Source organism: Gymnodraco acuticeps, unplaced genomic scaffold, assembly GCF_902827175.1.
Source record: "Gymnodraco acuticeps unplaced genomic scaffold, fGymAcu1.1, whole genome shotgun sequence".
Lineage (NCBI taxonomy): Eukaryota > Metazoa > Chordata > Actinopteri > Perciformes > Bathydraconidae > Gymnodraco > Gymnodraco acuticeps.
In genome coordinates, this window is record NW_022990077.1 from 66,025 (window position 1) to 85,018 (window position 18,994).

The following is an 18,994-nucleotide window of genomic DNA, read 5'->3' on the forward strand; positions in this document are numbered from 1 at the left end:
AGTATGTAGTGTCTCTACTTTAAAGAGTCCTCTCCTGCTGATGTTCAGGTGTATATCAGTATGTAGTGTCTCTACTTTAAAGAGTCCTCTCCTGCTGATGTTCAGGTGTATATCAGTATCTAGTGTCTCTACTTTAAAGAGTCCTCTCCTGCTGATGTTCAGGTGTATATCAGTATGTTAGTGTCTCTACTTTAAAGAGTCCTCTCCTGCTGATGTTCAGGTGTATATCAGTATGTAGTGTCTCTACTTAAAGAGTCCTCTCCTGCTGATGTTCAGGTGTATATCAGTATGTAGTGTCTCTACTTTAAAGAGTCCTCTCCTGCTGATGTTCAGGTGTATATCAGTATGTAGTGTCTCTACTTTAAAGAGTCCTCTCCTGCTGATGTTCAGGTGTATATCAGTATCTAGTGTCTCTACTTTAAAGAGTCCTCTCCTGCTGATGTTCAGGTGTATATCAGTATGTAGTGTCTCTACTTTAAAGAGTCCTCTCCTGCTGATGTTCAGGTGTATATCAGTATGTAGTGTCTCTACTTTAAAGAGTCCTCTCCTGCTGATGTTCAGGTGTATATCAGTATGTAGTGTCTCTACTTTAAAGAGTCCTCTCCTGCTGATGTTCAGGTGTATATCAGTATGTAGTGTCTCTACTTTAAAGAGTCCTCTCCTGCTGATGTTCAGGTGTATATCAGTATGTAGTGTTTCTACTTTAAAGAGTCCTCTCCTGCTGATGTTCAGGTGTATATCAGTATGTAGTGTCTCTACTTTAAAGAGTCCTCTCCTGATGATGTTCAGGTGTATATCAGTATGTAGGGTCTCTACTTTAAAGAGTCCTCTCCTGATGATGTTCAGGTGTATATCAGTATGTAGGGTCTCTTCAAAACATGACTCTACCATTGAGCGAAAAGGAGCAGGGAGAAGAATACAATCTTATGTGACCTGCCCCTTTCTAAAAAACCTAAATACAAATAGATGGTCTGCCCTTCATAATAATATTATTTTTTTTTTTTTCACAGCCACACATAACAGTATCTTAGGATACTAACAGAAACACACAAAACAAATACTTATATCCCACTTGACGGTTAACGGAAAGAAACAACACAACATCACATGTATAAGGAAAAGAAAAGTGCAACACCCTCATCTGAGGAAGAAGAAGGTGGAAAGCGACGCATGATGATAATAATAACAATAACAACAATAACAATGGCAATATACTTGAATTGGTAACGTTTGTTTTGGACATTTCTCTCTATTACCTCTGGAATTTTCAGACATGTTCCAAACAATCTTCTGTGTATTTTAAAATGTTTCTTTTCACAAAAATGGGAAGAAACGCTCAGAATCTACTCAGGTTTCTAGAAGTACTAGCTCCAAATATACTTTAATTAGTAACGTTTATTTTTCACATTATTTTTGGAGCATTTCCAGACAATTCTCTGTGTTTTTTTGTACATATTTCTTATCACTACTCAGGTGTTGTCCTGGAGTAAATGTACTGAATGAAATGTTGTGGTTGAGCAGCTCTGGAGGAGGAGCTGACTGAGAGCTGAAGGGAAAGTCCGTCTTCTTCACGGTGGAAAGATAAACCGGTTGGGTGATTCCTATTAATATCTTTTTGTTTATTTCCTTCAGGACACATCCGCATCTCTGACCTGGGCCTGGCTGTGAGGCTGAGCGAGGGCTCGCTGGTGAGGGGCAAGGTGGGCACCGCAGGGTACATGGGTACGTTTAGATCGGTCAATTTGTTGAATTCAAAAAGTCTATTTTTTCTTGCATTTTAAGAAGTTGTATATTTACAGAGCATGCACTACGAAAGGAAGTGCAGTTAAAAGTGTAAGAAGTACAATATTAAGCAGTAAATAGGATACAAAATACAACATTTCATTAAAAATATATACATTTTTTGTCTTTTTTAAGAAAATACATATTAATACAGCATCAACCTGATTAAATACAGCTAAGACTATAACACATACAATAACAATTAACAAATCCAAAGAAAGTTAATTAATAAAAGGACTTAATACTTACACTATATTTATACAGCCCAACGTGACAAATTACCTCGTAGTTAACGTTACTTTTAGAGGTTAAATACAACTCATGAACCCTATATATAAAAAGTTAAGACACTGACTGTAAAATAACAAAACATGCTCAGTTTTCTCTCTCTACTTTTTGCCTCTGTTGAAAATTAAAGACAATATTTGGTGTTTGATTGGAATAAAACCTTTTAAACCATATTTTAAACTGCAAATTGCATCACTTTAGAGCACACGTGTCAAACTCGAGGCCCGGGGGCCAAATCCGGCCCTTGGTGGATTTAATTTCGGCCCGCAGGATAATTTCTAATTCCTATTAGATCTGGCCCTCCGGTATATTGCACGCACACCTTCCCTCCATCCTGAGGGTCTCCTCCGCTCAGAGCCTGAGCCCAAACATTGATGACCTTGCACCCAAGATGAGATGCCAAGTATCTGAGCTAGCATCACAGAGCAGCACACTGAGTTCAATGGATGCTTCCTTCTGCACTTTCTCTCAGGACAACAGGACATGTTTGGTTTCTCTTTGAGGGGAATAGTTTTGTTGAAGCTGTTGTTGGCCTGTGGGGAAATGTACTCATAAGAAATGACTCTGGAGAAGCTGCAGATAGAGCCATAAGAAATGAATGCAGCTGATTATTTAATGTTGTTTTTATAGGCAATCATTGAAGCTTTGTTAGTTCCAGGTTTAATATGTGCAATAAGTTCATTTCAATAAGTTCTGCTATAAACATTGAACCAGTCCGGCACTCCACTAGTACCCATTTTTAAATGTTGACCCACTGTGTATTTGAGTTTGACCCCCCTGCTATAAGGAATATAAGATTACCTCAAAGTCAAACTCAACTTTATTGTCAATCTTTCAGTTTGTGTATACAGACAGAGAGATCGAAATACCGTTTCCCACAATCCAGAATACAAAAACAAATATATATGCAAATACCTATATATACACAATCAACAGACACATGTGTACATATGCACACATTAAGACATACATAAAAGCACAACAATATATACAAAATAACAGTCACTTCAAAATCTTTGGGTATATATCTTATATCTTCAGGCATTATAATTATATGATATATAGATAAAAACAAAGTTTAACATGATTTTCTAACAATAAAGGATGCATATCAAATATTAAGACACTCACCCTGAACATCCTCGGGTTCCTCTCTTCCTCCACTAACCCTGAAACTCTGCAGATGTAATGGATGTTTTCCTCCTGGTTCAGCCCCCGAGGTGATCGGACACAAACACTACGGGCTGAGCGTGGACTGGTGGGGTCTCGGCTGTCTGATCTACGAGATGACGGCGGGGAAGCCCCCCCTCCGACAAAAAGGAGAACATCCCAAAGCCGCGGAGATGGAGAGGAGGATCCAGAACGAACCGCTGGAGTTCGGGGAGAAGTTCGGGAAATCTGTGAAAAACCTCTGTTCCTCCGTGAGTCTGAAATCAATATAATCAGGTGTTGAATCAGACTTTAGTTCCACCTGGAGTAAATCCACCAGCTACCCTGCAGTATACAAAGTACTTCAGACTAGCTGCACCTTCACCAGCTTTGAGAACACTTTCATGATCAATCATTATAAAACATATCATATATATTATTCTGAAATGGACCAATCTGCACAACGACTACTTTCACTGTCGCTACTTTCACTATATTTTGATGAGAATACTTTTCTACTTTCACTTGAGGGAACATTTTTTGAATGCAGGCCTTGTACTGTAACAGAGTATTCCTACACTCTGGTACTTCTAACTTTTACTCAAGAACAAGATCTGAGTACTTCTACTTTTACTCAAGTACAAGATAGTTGAGTACTTCTACTTTTACTCAAGTACAAGATCTGAGTACTTCTACTTTTACTCAAGTACAAGATCTGAGTACTTCTACTTTTACTAAGTACAATATCTGAGTACTTCTACTTTTACTCAAGTACACGACCTGAGTACTTCTACTTTTACTCAAGTACAAGATCTGAGTACTTCTACTTTTACTCAAGTACAAGATCTGAGTACTTCTACTTTTACTCAAGAACAAGATCTGAGTACTTCTACTTTTACTCAAGTACAAGATCTGAGTACTTCTACTTTTACTAAGTACAAGATCTGAGTACTTCTACTTTTACTCAAGTACAAGATCTGAGTACTTCTACTTTTACTCAAGAACAAGATCTGAGTACTTCTACTTTTACTCAAGTACAAGATCTGAGTACTTCTACTTTTACTCAAGTACAAGATCTGAGTACTTCTACTTTTACTCAAGTACAAGATCTGAGTACTTCTACTTTTACTCAAGTACAAGATCTGAGTACGTCTACTTTTACTCAAGTACAAGATCTGAGTACTTCTACTTTTACTCAAGTACAAGATCTGAGTACTTCTACTTTTACTCAAGTACAAGATCTGAGTACTTCTACTTTTACTCAAGTACAAGATCTGAGTACTTCTACTTTTACTCAAGTACAAGATCTGAGTACTTCTACTTTTACTCAAGTAGACGATCTGAGTACTTCTACTTTTACTCAAGTACAAGATCTGAGTACTTCTACTTTTACTCAAGAACAAGATCTGAGTACTTCTACTTTTACTCAAGTACACGACCTGAGTACTTCTACTTTTACTCAAGTACACGACCTGAGTACTTCTACTTTTACTCAAGTACAAGATCTGAGTACTTCTACTTTTACTCAAGAACAAGACCTGAGTACTTCTACTTTTACTCAAGAACTGAGTACTTCTACTTTTACTCAAGAACAAGACCTGAGTACTTCTACTTTTACTCAAGAACAAGACCTGAGTACTTCTACTTTTACTCAAGAACAAGACCTGAGTACTTCTACTTTTACTCAAGAACAAGACCTGAGTACTTCTACTTTTACTCAAGAACAAGGCCTGAGTACTCCTCTCACTTCTGGTCTTTGTAGAAATGACTAAATACTTATCCATATATCTAAATATACGTCTCTGTTCCTCAGCTGCTGAACAAAGACCCCAACGAGCGTCTGGGCTGTTTGGCTTCGGGGGGGAAAGACGTTCAGGATCATCGTTTCTTCAGGAAAGTAAACTTCCGGATGCTGGAGGCCGGACTGGTCGAGCCGCCGTTCAAACCTGATGCAAGTACTTTAAAAATAAACCACTAAAGATACATGTTAGGTCTCTTTAAAACTGATGACTTCATGTTTTTATCATTTACAACTTACCGTATGACAGGGAAAGCATTGCTAAGTAAAAATACAGAAGTGGTTTTGGGAAAATGTGCTTTGTTTACGTTTCAATCGACCCACAAACGTATAACTTCAAAGGAACGTTTATTGGTGAAAACCTTTGTAAATTGGCAGTACTTATACACAAAAGAAAGTCACATTTAAAATAATGATTGTAATATAATTTAAATGTTGCAGCGGTGGAAGAATGATTACGATTTTTAATTGACGGAAACGTTTAAAATGATTATATTCGCATCTCATTATGCAGATTATTATAATACTGGATTGATAATGTGCAGCTAATGAATACATCGCTTATTTGAGCTATTAGCAAAAGGTAGTTTAATCCAGGTTAATAATCCATATTACGAAGTCATTATATAGTTCAGTATGAGGAGGACAGAAAGGATAGAAAATGGAAATAATCAATGAAATACCTCCGTTTGAAGTACCTCAAATATATATCCATTAGTACAGTAGCTAACTTGCTGTCCTTCACTCCCCCAGTAGATGATAAATGGTGTTTTTGAGTATTAAAGGGTTAAAAGCTGTGTTCCTGCTCACTGTGTGGTGGTGTTTGACTCTCTGTTTGCCCCCTGCAGCCCAGACTGGTGTACTGCAGCGACGTGCAGGACATCGATGAGTTCTCCACGGTGAAGGGGGTCACTCTGGGTGAGACCGACTGCGAGTTTTACTGCAAGTTCAACACGGGCAGCGTGTCTATCAACTGGCAGAACGAGGTACTTGTACTCTGACGGAGTATCTGCTTTCCAGGACGCTTTATACTCCAAACCCAGTGCAAATCAAAAGGGAAATATTATACTTTACAACATGTATTGGTACTTGTGGGGTAGAGAAAGTGGCGACAGATAACCAACAAGTACCCATTTATTTAACAGCTTTAGTATTGTTTTAAATAAAGATATTCTCACATGACAGAAGCTGATCAAATATTGCATTCTGTGTAAATTAGATTTACAGTTTGTACAAGAACAGCTTAGTCGTTTAACCACTTATCCAATTAAGATACACTTTATTGGCTTAAGTCCTTTTTTTTTTTTAAAGAATTGTTTCTGGGTGTCAAATATGTCAGATATTTTCTGTGTGGTTTTGGGACTTTATTCAAATTACATTACATTACATCACATTGCATTTAGCTGACGCTTTTATCCAAAGCGACTTACAATAAGTGCGTTCGACCAACAAAATACAAACTTGAAGAAAACAGAATCATAAAGTACATCAGGTTTCATAGAGCCAAAACATTTCAAGTGCTACTCAACTGGCTTTAGGTAAGCCAGTCCTTTGTTAGTATAAAAGTGCTTTGTTAATAGTTCTATCGCTCGAAGTGGAGTCGAAAGAGATGAGTTTTCAGTTTGCGCCGGAAGATGTGCAAGCTATCTGCTGTCCTGATGTCAATGGGGAGCTCATTCCACCATCTTGGAGCCAGGATAGCAAACCCACGTGTTTTTGCTGATGGGAACTTGGGTCCCCCTCGCAGCAAGGGCGCAGCGAGCCGTTTGGTTGATGCAGAGCGTAGTGCACGCGCTGGGGTGTACGGTTTAACCATGTCCTGGATGTAGGAAGGGCCAGATCCATTCGCAGCGTGGTAAGCAAGTACCAGTGTCTTGAAGTGGATTCTAGCAGTTACCGGAAGCCAGTGAAGGGAGCGGAGGAGCGGAGTGGTGTGGGGAACATTTAGGAAGGTTGAAGACCAGACGAGCCGCTGCATTCTGGATGAGCTGCAGAGGTCGGATGGCACATGCAGGTAGACCAGCCAGGAGGGAGTTGCAGTAGTCTAGGCGTGAGATGACGAGAGCCTGGACCAGAACCTGAGTCGCTTTCTGAGTCAGCTGGGGACGTATCTTCCTGATGTTGTAAAGCGTGTATCTGCAGCAACGGGTTGTAGCAGCGATGTTTGCAGTGAAGGACAGGTTGTTATCTAGGGTCACACCCAGATTCCTTGCAGTCTGAGTCGGGGAAACAACTGAGGTGCCGATGTTGATTGTCAGGTTAGAGTGGGACAATCTTTTCCCGGGAGGAAGAGCAGCTCAGTCTTGTCAAGGTTGAGCTTGAGGTGGTGAGCAGACATCCACTGAGAGATGTCAGCTAGACAAGCAGAGATGCGTGCGCTGACCTGGGTCTCTGAGCGGGGAAAGGACAGAATTAATTGGGTGTCGTCAGCGTAGCAGTGGTATGAAAAACCATGCGGGCTAATGACTGATCCGAGCGAGTTTGTGTACAGGGAGAAGAGGAGGGGACCAAGAACAGAGCCCTGAGGGACCCCCGTAGTTAATTGACAAGGGTCGGACTCAGACCCTCTCCAAGTCACCCTGTAGGTACGGTCTTTCAGGTATGAGGTGAGGAGGGAAAGTGCAGAGCCTGAAACTCCAAGTGCTTGGAGAGTGCGAAGGAGGATCTGATGATTCACCGTGTCGAATGCAGCAGACAGGTCCAACAGGATGATGACAGAGGAGAGGGAGGCTGCTTTAGCAGTGTGCAGTTCCTCAGTGACAGCAATGAGAGCAGTTTCTGTGGAGTGACCTGCCTTGAAACCAGACTGGTGCGGATCCAGAAGGTTGTTCTGATTGAGATAACAGGAGAATTGTTTAAAGACAGCGCGTTCAAGTGATTTAGACAGGAACGGGAGGAGAGAGACAGGCCTGTAGTTTATAACATCAGACGGGTTGAGAGTGGGTTTCTTTAGGAGAGGGTTTACTCTTGCCTCCTTGAGACTGTTTGGAAAGTGACCAGAAGTTAGAGAAGTGTTGATGAAATGGGAGAGAAACGGTAGAATATCAGGAGCGATAGTCTGAAGGAGGTTTGAAGGGATAGGGTCCAGAGGACAGGTGGTAGGGCGGGCAGAGGTAATGAGGGTAAGAACCTCACTTGGAGAGAGAGGGGAAAGGAGGTTAGTGTGTTGGTGGAAGGAGGGTCTGGTGACCCAGCGGTGAGTAAAGATGAGTCAGAAAAAGAAGAGCGAATATCATCAACCTTTTTTTCAAAGTGGGGTAACAAAGGCGCTTGACAGAAGTGAGGAGGGGGGAGGAGCTTTTGGAGGGTCCAAGAGGGTGGAGAAGATGGAAAATAGTTTTTTGGGATTGGAATAGGAAGATTGGATCTTATCTTGAAAGAAAGTGCTTTTTGCCTGAGAGATCGAAGCAGAGAAAGAGGAGAGGAGAGCCTGATAGGTTAGGAGGTCGTCACGGTGTTTGGATTTCCACCATTTCCGCTCTGCTGCCCTAAGGACGGTTCTATTAGCACGCAGTGCATCATTTAGCCAGGGAGCCGGAGGGGACTGACGAGCCTGCCGAGATGTCAGAGGACAGAGAGAGTCCAGAGAGGATGAGAGAGTAGAGAGGAGAGTTTCTTCAGCAGAGTTTGAAGGCAGGAGTTGGAACGAATCAGAGGAAGGGAGGGCTGAGAGCACCGACGAGGCAAAGGTAGAGGGAGAGAGGGAACGAAGGTTATGGCGGACAGGTGCAGGATGAGAAGAGATTAGTTCGTTATGTTTGGAAAGGGATAGAGAGAATGAAATGAAGAAGTGATCGGATGTGTGGAGCGGGTTTACAGAGAGGTTAGAAGTAGCGCAGTTCCTTGAGAATATGAGATCAAGGACATTGCCAGCTTTATGAGTTGGTGGGGACGGAGAGAGTGAGAAAGCAAAGGCGGTTAACAGAGATGTTAGTTCGTCTATCTTCCCCGTCTGGAGGTTGAAGTCTCCGAGAAGTACAGCGAATAAGATTCAAATGCAGGAATGTTGCTTTGACCCTTGTCTTTTCACAGTGTAGCACATTAGTGTTTCAATGCATTACTGTCACTTGCATTAGATTAGATTCAACCTATTGTCATTACGTCGTACAGGTACTATTTAACGAAGCGGTTTCTCTGCATTTGACCCATCCTAGTGTTAGGAGCAGTGGGCTGCCATTATTACGGCGCCCGGGGAGCAGTGTAGGGAACGGTGCCTTGCTCAGGGACACCTCGGAAGCACTTGAACTGGTGACCTTCCAGTTGCCAAGCCAAGTCCCTATGGACTTCGCCACCACCACCGTATGAGACCTATTTTGACAGTTTAGTTTGAGTTTGAGTTTCACACATTTTTCACGTATTCTTTTGGGATTTTTAGGACATCGTTTAGAAGTTCCTCGAGATTTTTTTTTTTACATAAAATCAGAAAAAGTTTTTCATAATTATCTGAAATTAACGTTTTCACATATATTTAGGACATTCTCTCAGATAAGTTGTTCATAATATTCTGACATTTTCAATGGACTGAAGAGTGTAGTACTTTTGCTTGAGTAACACGACCAATGCAAACCCTTCCCTTTGACAGTGTGGTACTTTCACTGAGTCAACCCTCCTGTTGTGTTCGTTTCCCCCCCCTTACTTTGGTGTCCTGTTTTAACTGCTATTACATTAACACAAAGACCATTAATCATCACCACATTTCATTTAACAAGCTTTCAAACTGTACATATTGTATCAGAGTACTGGTGTACATGAAGAACTGCAGTAAATATACAAAGAACAGACACTGAACATGTATTGGTGTGCCAGGTGTGATCCATGTGGGGGAGGGGCACATAAGAGCGGGACATGTGTCAAATTGTTCTGTGTGTGTGTGTTTGTTTGTGTGTGTGTGTGTGTGTGTGTGTGTGTGTGTGTCAGGTGTGATCCACATGGGGGGATAGGGCACATAAGGGGGGAACACATCTAGAGTATATATGTGTGTGTGTGTGTGTGTGTGTGTGTGTGTGTGTGTGTGTGTGTGTGTGTGTGTCAGGTGTGATCCACATGGGGGGATAGGGCACATAAGGGGGGAACACATCTAGAGTATATATGTGTGTGTGTGTGTGTGTGTGTGTGTGTGTGTGTGTGTGTGTGTGTGTGTGTGTGTGTGTGTGTGTGTGTGTCAGGTGTGAGCCACATGGGGGGATAGGGCACATAAGGGGGGAACACATCTAGAGTATATATGTGTGTGTGTGTGTGTGTGTGTGTGTGTGTGTGTGTGTGTGTGTGTGTGTGTGTGTGGTGTGTGTGTGTGTGTGTGGTGTGTGTGTTGTGTGTGTGTGTGTGTGTGTGTGTGTGTGTGGTGTGTGTGGTGTGTGTGTGTGTGTGTGTGTGTGTGTGGTGTGTGTGTGTGTGTGTGTGTGTGTGTGTGTGTGTGTGTGTGTGTGTGTGTGTGTGTGTGTGTGTGTGTGTGTGTGTGTGTGTGTGTGTGTGTGTGTGTGTGTGTTTGTGTGTGTGTGTGTGTGTGTGTGTGTGTGTGTGTGTGTGTGTGTGTGTGTGTGGTGTGTGGGACATCACGAAGCCTCAAAGCAATCGACTGTAAAACTAAAAGGTTCTGATTGATGAAAGTAGTAAGTCGGTCAGATTTGACCCGAAGACAACAGGAGCGTTACAGCATCTGCATACCTCCTCCTCTCTGCAGGTGATCGAGACCGGCTGTTTCAAAGAGCTGAATGTTTTCGGCCCTGAAGGATCCAGATCTTCAGACCTGGACTGGACTCAGACTCCCGAGAGCCCCAAACGCAGCCTGCTGGACCGCATCTTCCGCAGAAACGTGAGGAAAGCCTGCAGCAGCAGTTATCTGCATTCATATCACTGTTGGCGACTTTAATCAATACCTCAAAAAACTCACCTCTTCAATCTGGCTTTTAATGTGTGATTGTTTTTGTATTATTTGACTTTAACTTGAACTATATATGTATTTGTTGTTCCTTTTCACTATATCTGTAAAGCGTCTTTGAGCACCTGTAAAAGCGCAAGTTGCTTTTTCCTGCATTTTTCAGACATTTTCGTTTTGTTTTGTGGCAAATTCTGTGATTTCTGTGAACAACTTTCTTTGATTCTTTCTATATTTATTGGACGTTTTTCCTACTTAGGTTTTTTTCAGGTATTTGTGACTTTATACGCATATTATTTTGCATCTCAGATGTTTTAACCTCCTTTTTGAGCCGTTGGTTTAATCTGCTTCATATTGGATCAATTCAAAGGTCACTTCTTGTGAGTTTCTCAGAAAAACAGATTTTCCAGATACTTTTTAAGATTCAGTTTAACACAATTCATCTGGAGAGGAAGGGGGTGAACGTCTGTAATGTGAAAAGCAACTTAAGTAAGATAAGATGGAACTGTATTTACCCCCGTGGGGAAATTCAGGCGTTTATAGCAACAACAGGGTTAGTACAATATATAACTACAGGTGGGAAGTAGTGGAGTACAAATACTACGTTACTGTACTTAAGTACATGTTTCTGCTATCAGTACTTTACTCCACTACTTATTTTTCTGACGACTTTTTACTTTTACTTCTTACATGTTGAACTCAAATACCTGTACTTTCTACTTCTTACATGTTGAACTCAAATACCTGTACTTTCTACTTCTCACACTTTGAACACAAATACCTGTACTTTCTACTTTTTACATGTTGAACACAAATACCTGTACTTTCTACTTCTCACACTTTGAACACAAATACCTGTACTTTCTACTTCTTACATGTTGAACACAAATACCTGTACTTTCTACTTCTACATGTTGAACACAAATACCTGTACTTTCTACTTCTCACATGTTGAACTCAAATACCTGTACTTTCTACTTCTTACATGTTGAACACAAATACCTGTACTTTCTACTTCTTACATGTTGAACTCAAATACCTGTACTTTCTACTTCTTACATGTTGAACACAAATACCTGTACTTTCTACTTCTTACATGTTGAACTCAAATACCTGTACTTTCTACTTCTTATATGTTGAACACAAATACCTGTACTTTCTACTTCTTACATGTTGAACCCAAATACCTGTACTTTCTACTTCTTATATGTTGAACACAAATACCTGTACTTTCTACTTCTCACATGTTGAACTCAAATACCTGTACTTTCTACTTCTTACATGTTGAACTCAAATACCTGTACTTTCTACTTCTTACATGTTGAACTCAAATACCTGTACTTTCTACTTCTTACATGTTGAACTCAAATACCTGTACTTTCTACTTCTCACATGTTGAACACAAATACCTGTACTTTCTACTTCTCACATGTTGAACACAAATACTTGTACTTTCTACTACTTTCATGTTGAACTCAAATACCTGTACTTTCTACTACTTTCATGTTGAACACAAATACCTGTACTTTCTACTTCTTACATGTTGAACTCAAATACCTGTACTTTCTACTTCTTACATGTTGAACTCAAATACCTGTACTTTCTACTTCTTACATGTTGAACTCAAATACCTGTACTTTCTACTTCTCACATGTTGAACCCAAATACCTGTACTTTCTACTTCTTACATGTTGAACACAAATACCTGTACTTTCTACTTCTTACATGTTGAACTCAAATACCTGTACTTTCTACTTCTTACATGTTGATCCCAAATACCTGTACTTTCTACTTCTTACATGTTGAACACAAATACTTGTACTTTCTACTTCTTACATGTTGAACCCAATACCTGTACTTTCTACTTCTTACATGTTGAACTCAAATACCTGTACTTTCTACTTCTTACATGTTGAACACAAATACCTGTACTTTCTACTTCTTACATGTTGAACTCAAATACCTGTACTTTCTACTTCTTACATGTTGAACTCAAATACCTGTACTTTCTACTTCTCACATGTTGAACTCAAATACCTGTACTTTCTACTTCATACATGTTGAACTCAAATACCTGTACTTTCTACTTCTTACATGTTGAACTCAAATACCTGTACTTTCTACTTCTTACATGTTGAACCCAAATACCTGTACTTTCTACTTCTTACATGTTGAACACAAGTACCTGTACTTTCTACTTCTTACATGTTGAACCCAAATACCTGTACTTTCTACTTCTTACATGTTGAACCCAAATACCTGTACTTTCTACTTCTTACATGTTGAACACAAATACCTGTACTTTCTACTTCTTACATGTTAAACACAAATACCTGTACTTTCTACTTCTTACATGTTGAACTCAAATACCTGTACTTTCTACTTCTTACATGTTGAACCCAAATACCTGTACTTTCTACTTCTTACATGTTAAACACAAATACCTGTACTTTCTACTTCTTACATGTTGAACTCAAATACCTGTACTTTCTACTTCTTACATGTTGAACTCAAATACCTGTACTTTCTACTTCTTACATGTTGAACACAAATACCTGTACTTTCTACTTCTTACATGTTGAACTCAAATACCTGTACTTTCTACTTCTTACATGTTGAACTCAAATACCTGTACTTTCTACTTCTCTCATTTTCCAAACAGCTGGTTCCTTTAGTTTGAATGTGTGTTTGGTGGCGTGATCATTATTATTTAGAGTCTTCTACTTTCACCAGAGTATTTTTAAACACGAGTATCTGTACTTCTACTTGAGGAAAGGATGTGTGTACTTTTGCCATCTCTGGGAAAAGCTTGAATACAGGTACCTTGTATTTGTCTCTCCTCCAAGTGTGTGTATAATGAATCTGAATCTCTCTCAGCACCCTCAGGAAGCGTCCGATGACAGCAGACAGGGTTTGCATTCCAATGAGAGCTACATGAAGTCCGGCATGGTGAGCACGTCGATGTGAAGAAACTCAAAGACACTGAACCACAAAACAAACATGGAGGAGAACCCGTTTCCTGTCATTATCTGTCCTTCTCCCACAAATGCACTATATCAGCACTTGCTTCATTTCTGCCTTTCAAACACATTGTTGTCATTCACTCACATCCTGTTTTAACATTTTAAATATAATTACTTCAGTAGCAGTAGCACAACGGACTGTATGAAACTAATATGACATTACAACTGATTTCACTATTGCACTGTTTTAGCAGAAAACGTTTAATGTCGTGGTTCCCAAAACCAGTTTTATTCAGATTCTGTGATTTATTTTGTAAAATATTAAACATTTGTTATTTTTATTTGTGTTCTATCCAATACTTGACATGTTCACCTCTCTACTTTAAAGAGTCCTCTCCTGCTGATGTTCAGGTGCATATCAGTATGTAGTGTCTCTACTTTAAAGAGTCCTCTCCTGCTGATGTTCAGGTGTATATCAGTATGTAGTGTCTCTACTTTAAAGAGTCCTCTCCTGCTGATGTTCAGGTGTATATCAGTATGTAGTGTCTCTACTTTAAAGAGTCCTCTCCTGCTGATGTTCAGGTGTATATCAGTATGTAGTGTCTCTACTTTAAAGAGTCCTCTCATGCTGATGTTCATGTGTATATCAGTATGTAGTGTCTCTACTTTAAAGAGTCCTCTCCTGCTGATGTTCAGGTGTATATCAGTATGTAGTGTCTCTACTTTAAAGAGTCCTCTCCTGCTGATGTTCAGGTGTATATCAGTATGTAGTGTCTCTACTTTAAAGAGTCCTCTCCTGCTGATGTTCAGGTGTATATCAGTATGTAGTGTCTCTACTTTAAAGAGTCCTCTCCTGCTGATGTTCAGGTGCATATCAGTATGTAGTGTCTCTACTTTAAAGAGTCCTCTCCTGCTGATGTTCAGGTGTATATCAGTATGTAGTGTCTCTACTTTAAAGAGTCCTCTCCTGCTGATGTTCATGTGTATATCAGTATGTAGTGTCTCTACTTTAAAGAGTCCTCTCCCTGCTGATGTTCAGGTGTATATCAGTATGTAGTGTCTCTACTTTAAAGAGTCCTCTCCTGCTGATGTCCAGGTGTATATCAGTATGTAGTGTCTCTACTTTAAAGAGTCCTCTCCTGCTGATGTTCAGGTGTATATCAGTATGCAGTGTCTCTACTTTAAAGAGTCCTTCTGAAAAAAATAAGTGTAAGTTGTAAGCAGATATATCTAATTTTCAATGTTTACAACCCAAGAATGTCAGGAGTTCTACTTTGTTCATGTAGCATTTATTTTTTATTTATTCAACCCAGAGTATAAAACAGAGAATAATTGACTCACATTGTAAAACAAATCAAATCAGATTTAACACACAAACAATGTTTCTGCAGATGGAGTTTGGCTGCAGAGAAACGTGACATTATAACTTCAAAAAATACAGATTTGAAAGGAAAGCACCAGAAATAATGTGTCAGATGTTCGTAAAGGAATGTCAGCTGATCATATGCAGCCAATAAGAAATGAGCTTGGTGAAATCACAGCATATTTATCCACTTTCTGTCTTGGAGTGGAAATCAGCTTCTTTGAGGAGCTACAGTTCCCTGGTGCTTTTTATTTTACCGTCTGAAGGTGGGGGGGGGGGGCAAGGTGTGTGTGTTGATTTTTTTCATCCCTCCCACGGGGGGGAACGCCGTCCGTCCACATCCGTCTCCACGTGATACAACATGTCCGCCAGCGTGTGCTCCGTCACCGCGCCCCAGCCCATATCACTCATCTGAGGGAGGAGGAGACATGATTCATGAATGCAGAATAAAGATTATCTGTGAAATAAAAATGGTATTAAATGCCTTCAAATTGAACATATTGAGGGGGTTATTCAATAGAATCATTTTGTTTCGCGAACGTTGGCCGGGGGGGGGGTCGGTGTGGTATTGAACGTTGGCCGGGGGGGGTCGGTGTGGGTGTGGTATTGAATGTTGGCCGGGGGGGGGCGGTGTGGGTGTGGTATTGAACGTTGACGGGGGGGGGGGTCGGTGTGGTATTGAACGTTGGCGGGGTGGAGGTGGGCGCTAGTGGAGCACGCCGTTAACAGCAGCCCCGTCTGTGCGCACGGCGACCGGCTCGGTCGTCCAGTGATCGAAACGCCTTCTGGAAAAGCTTCACAAGTCCGCCGGTACGCAAATGCGCTTTGTGACACAGGTGACGGTACGCATTTCAGACACAGACAAATGGAATTCCGTTGTTTTATTTTACTGGAACATGTACATCAGGGGTAGGCAAGTAAGTTTGGCTGTGGGCCAATTTTTTGCTGAGCCGCAAGATGGCGGGCCAGAACATAATCAAAGCCTAATTCAAGGAATTGATTTTGGTAAGAGGGCGCAGCGCCCCTGTTCCCCGGTTCAGAACAAACTCTATCGCTGATAACCCTCCCCATCAACACTGATGCGCAGTCAGATCCGCTGATTGGTTCACTGATGATATAGGCGCCCAATCCAGAGCCTCTGGCTAGACCCGCCCAAAGGGAGGCTCGTCCTCTCTAGCCCCATTTCAGTCCCAAAGCCAGGGCTATTATCTGTATTTTAACAGATTTATCTTTTAAATTGAGGTGTATTTATTGTTCTCTTCAAAGTTTATTTTTCTCTGAAATGTTAGGGAGGATGGTCCTCCCTTTCCTCAATGGATGAGCCTCCACTGAGTAAAGTAGAGTTATTAACTAGGTAGCAGTGTTATTTAACATACTTTTATTCTGATAAGTATTGTCAAGTTCTCTGGGTTTTTGGCATTTATTTGAGTGTTTGCACATTTGAGAGGCTTGAGGGACAACTGGAATCCTTTTTAATTTTCTTTATTTCAACTTTTCAAAGACACATTAGGATTCTTTCAGGTTGAAAACCTTTAAAAAATACCAAAGGACAAAATAAATCAATTACAGCATTTTGCTTTGCAATTTCATATATTATAACCTAAATTAATCAGTAACCAAGTATTTTACTCAAACTCAATGTATTTAATAGTTAAATAAGTACTTTAATTGACCTGGTTCCCCCCAACCACACATTTGCCATCTGTGACCCGCTCTATCGAAATCAGTCGGAAGTCGCAACGGCTCATTTCAAAATAAACGTGGATTTGCGTAAAAAACTAGTTTTTCGGGGATCGGGTGTTTTGTTTGATTTTAAATAAACAAAGTCTTGGCTTTCAGAATATGACATTTTTATTTCCAAAATCACACGATAAATACATGTTTGAAGCTTGTAAAGGGAAGATGACAGCTCTCCCTCCACTCTGCTCTTCCACAGCGCCGCTTCCCCTCCCTCCGCTGACATTATGAATGTAAGCGGATATTTTGGGACAGAATTTATTTTACCGGACAAATTTGAAACTTACCGGTCATGTTTCAATAATAATAATAAGAGTTGTGTAGCAGAGTTTCCGTTAGCAGGTAATTACCGGACTATGAGCAGATATGCTTCAGTTTAAAACTCAGTTCACGGGGCTCATTTTTATATTGCTTCAGTCTATAATCGTAACAGATCAAAAAATTCAGATTCATTTTTCAATAAATTATTCCACCAACAACAAACAACATAATTATTACATTCAAACAAACTACTTGTAGTAGATAACGTACATTATTCAAAAGTTTACATTAACTTTGAATAATAACACGGGAGAAACGGATCATCTCTTTTCCTCCCTCCCTCCCTCTCTCCTGACAGCCCGTCAGTTTCTCATGCAGCTCCTGCAGCTCGCTAAACAGTGGGCGGGGCTTCAGGTCAGACTCAGCAGCTGATCTGATCTCTCTCTCGGGTCCGGTTATACTTCACTCGCGTTTATGTCCATATCGATCAGATCCAGCTCTCCTGATCGTTCTTTATAGAGAGCACCGATCAAACTATTAAGAGTGAATATCGGCCGATAATGACCGGCGGCCAATCTATCAGTGGCTTTTATGTTGTAAAAAAAAAATTAAAAAAAATCTCAAAATAATATTTTATTAGTGATTCTCAAAATTACGGGCCAAATATTATTGCTGGCGGGCCAACAATGGCCCGCGGGCCGCCTGTTGCCGACCCATGATGTACATGGTACAAGAGGGCACTCTACATGCACTCTGCACAACTGGTGGTGTGACCAATGGCCATTTACAATTATTAATACTATTACTATTATTAGCATTAGTCTATATTTTGGTTGAAACTAAGCCAGAAAAAAAAAGAAAAACATAAATAATAATAAAAAAATATATAAATAAAATCGATTATGGAGACAGTAACGAATATTCGAAAAATCGAATAATTGCTGGCATCGCTATTCTTAACCCTGTGTTCTAGTATGAGAAATAAAAGAACATTGTACCTTGAAAATCAATGCTTTCTAATAGCGGGTACATTTGACCCGTTGGCGGTTTTAGGTATACAGCGACCCCTGGTGGTTCAAGTGTTAAACTACCACAATACAAATAAACGTTATTAGTTTTAAATGAGAGATTTTAATTTCATGTGCGTTGCTAGTTTTAGTTTATTTTCTCTACTTAGTATGTGTACTTTGTTTTAAATACAGTTATTTTGATATACAGTAGAAACAATATTTGATCTACAATAATATTTAAATCATGTTTTGTTGTATTTAATCCAACATCGCCATCTACTGGAAAACAAAGCCTGTTACATTTCTAAAACTAAAGATTTGACGTTCATTTGTTTTTTTTAAACCAGGAAATATGAAGTTCTTACAGGATATTGTTTTAAAGTTAGTTTTACTGTATGACAATATTCTACAATGCTTTTTTTCAGTTTAAGTTTTAGAAACTCACCGGCTGGTACTTGAGGTCCTTCGGAGGGTGTTTGAAATTTGGCCCGAAGTTAACGGACACCTGAAGGGAGAGAAGGTAACGTTTAGCACTTTAAACAGATCGTAATGAAGCAGGAAGACTCGTGCAGAAAGTGTTCAATCTGATCTGCATGTACTGACCGTGCAGCTCTTGTAGAGTGAGATGGCCGGAAAGTACATGCCTTCAAACAGGTTCTCAAAGGCAACACCTTGACTCACTCCGTTTTTAAAGAACACCATCTGGAAAACAGGAAACACCGGTTAAACGAAACAGGTTTTTTAAGATTGTAATCATTATTCACAACA

General features: G+C 40.1%; 2 protein-coding genes across 4 annotated transcripts in view; one reads left to right on the forward strand and one right to left on the reverse strand.

The window, feature by feature from the left end:
• Positions 1–14,196, forward strand: part of LOC117546078 (G protein-coupled receptor kinase 5-like) — a 35,111-nt gene extending 20,915 nt beyond the window's left edge. For all 3 annotated transcript variants that reach the window (XM_034216161.1, XM_034216162.1, XM_034216163.1), the window contains 6 exons: positions 1,633–1,722; positions 3,283–3,491; positions 5,033–5,170; positions 5,866–6,003; positions 10,698–10,829; positions 13,770–14,196. In XM_034216161.1, the coding sequence (XP_034072052.1) occupies positions 1,633–1,722; positions 3,283–3,491; positions 5,033–5,170; positions 5,866–6,003; positions 10,698–10,829; positions 13,770–13,859 (797 nt within the window). In that variant the 3' untranslated portion in view covers positions 13,860–14,196. The remainder of the gene's footprint in view (positions 1–1,632; positions 1,723–3,282; positions 3,492–5,032; positions 5,171–5,865; positions 6,004–10,697; positions 10,830–13,769) is intronic.
• A 932-nt stretch (positions 14,197–15,128) lies between these two features.
• LOC117546081 (set1/Ash2 histone methyltransferase complex subunit ASH2-like) lies at positions 15,129–18,933 on the reverse strand. Its single transcript, XM_034216166.1, has 3 exons — positions 18,830–18,933; positions 18,672–18,731; positions 15,129–15,629 (listed from the first exon to the last, which is right to left on the reverse strand). The coding sequence occupies exons 1-3, from the start codon at positions 18,926–18,928 to the stop codon at positions 15,522–15,524; spliced, it is 267 nt and encodes an 88-aa protein (XP_034072057.1). The 5' UTR covers positions 18,929–18,933; the 3' UTR covers positions 15,129–15,521.
• Positions 18,934–18,994: the final 61 nt, after the last annotated feature.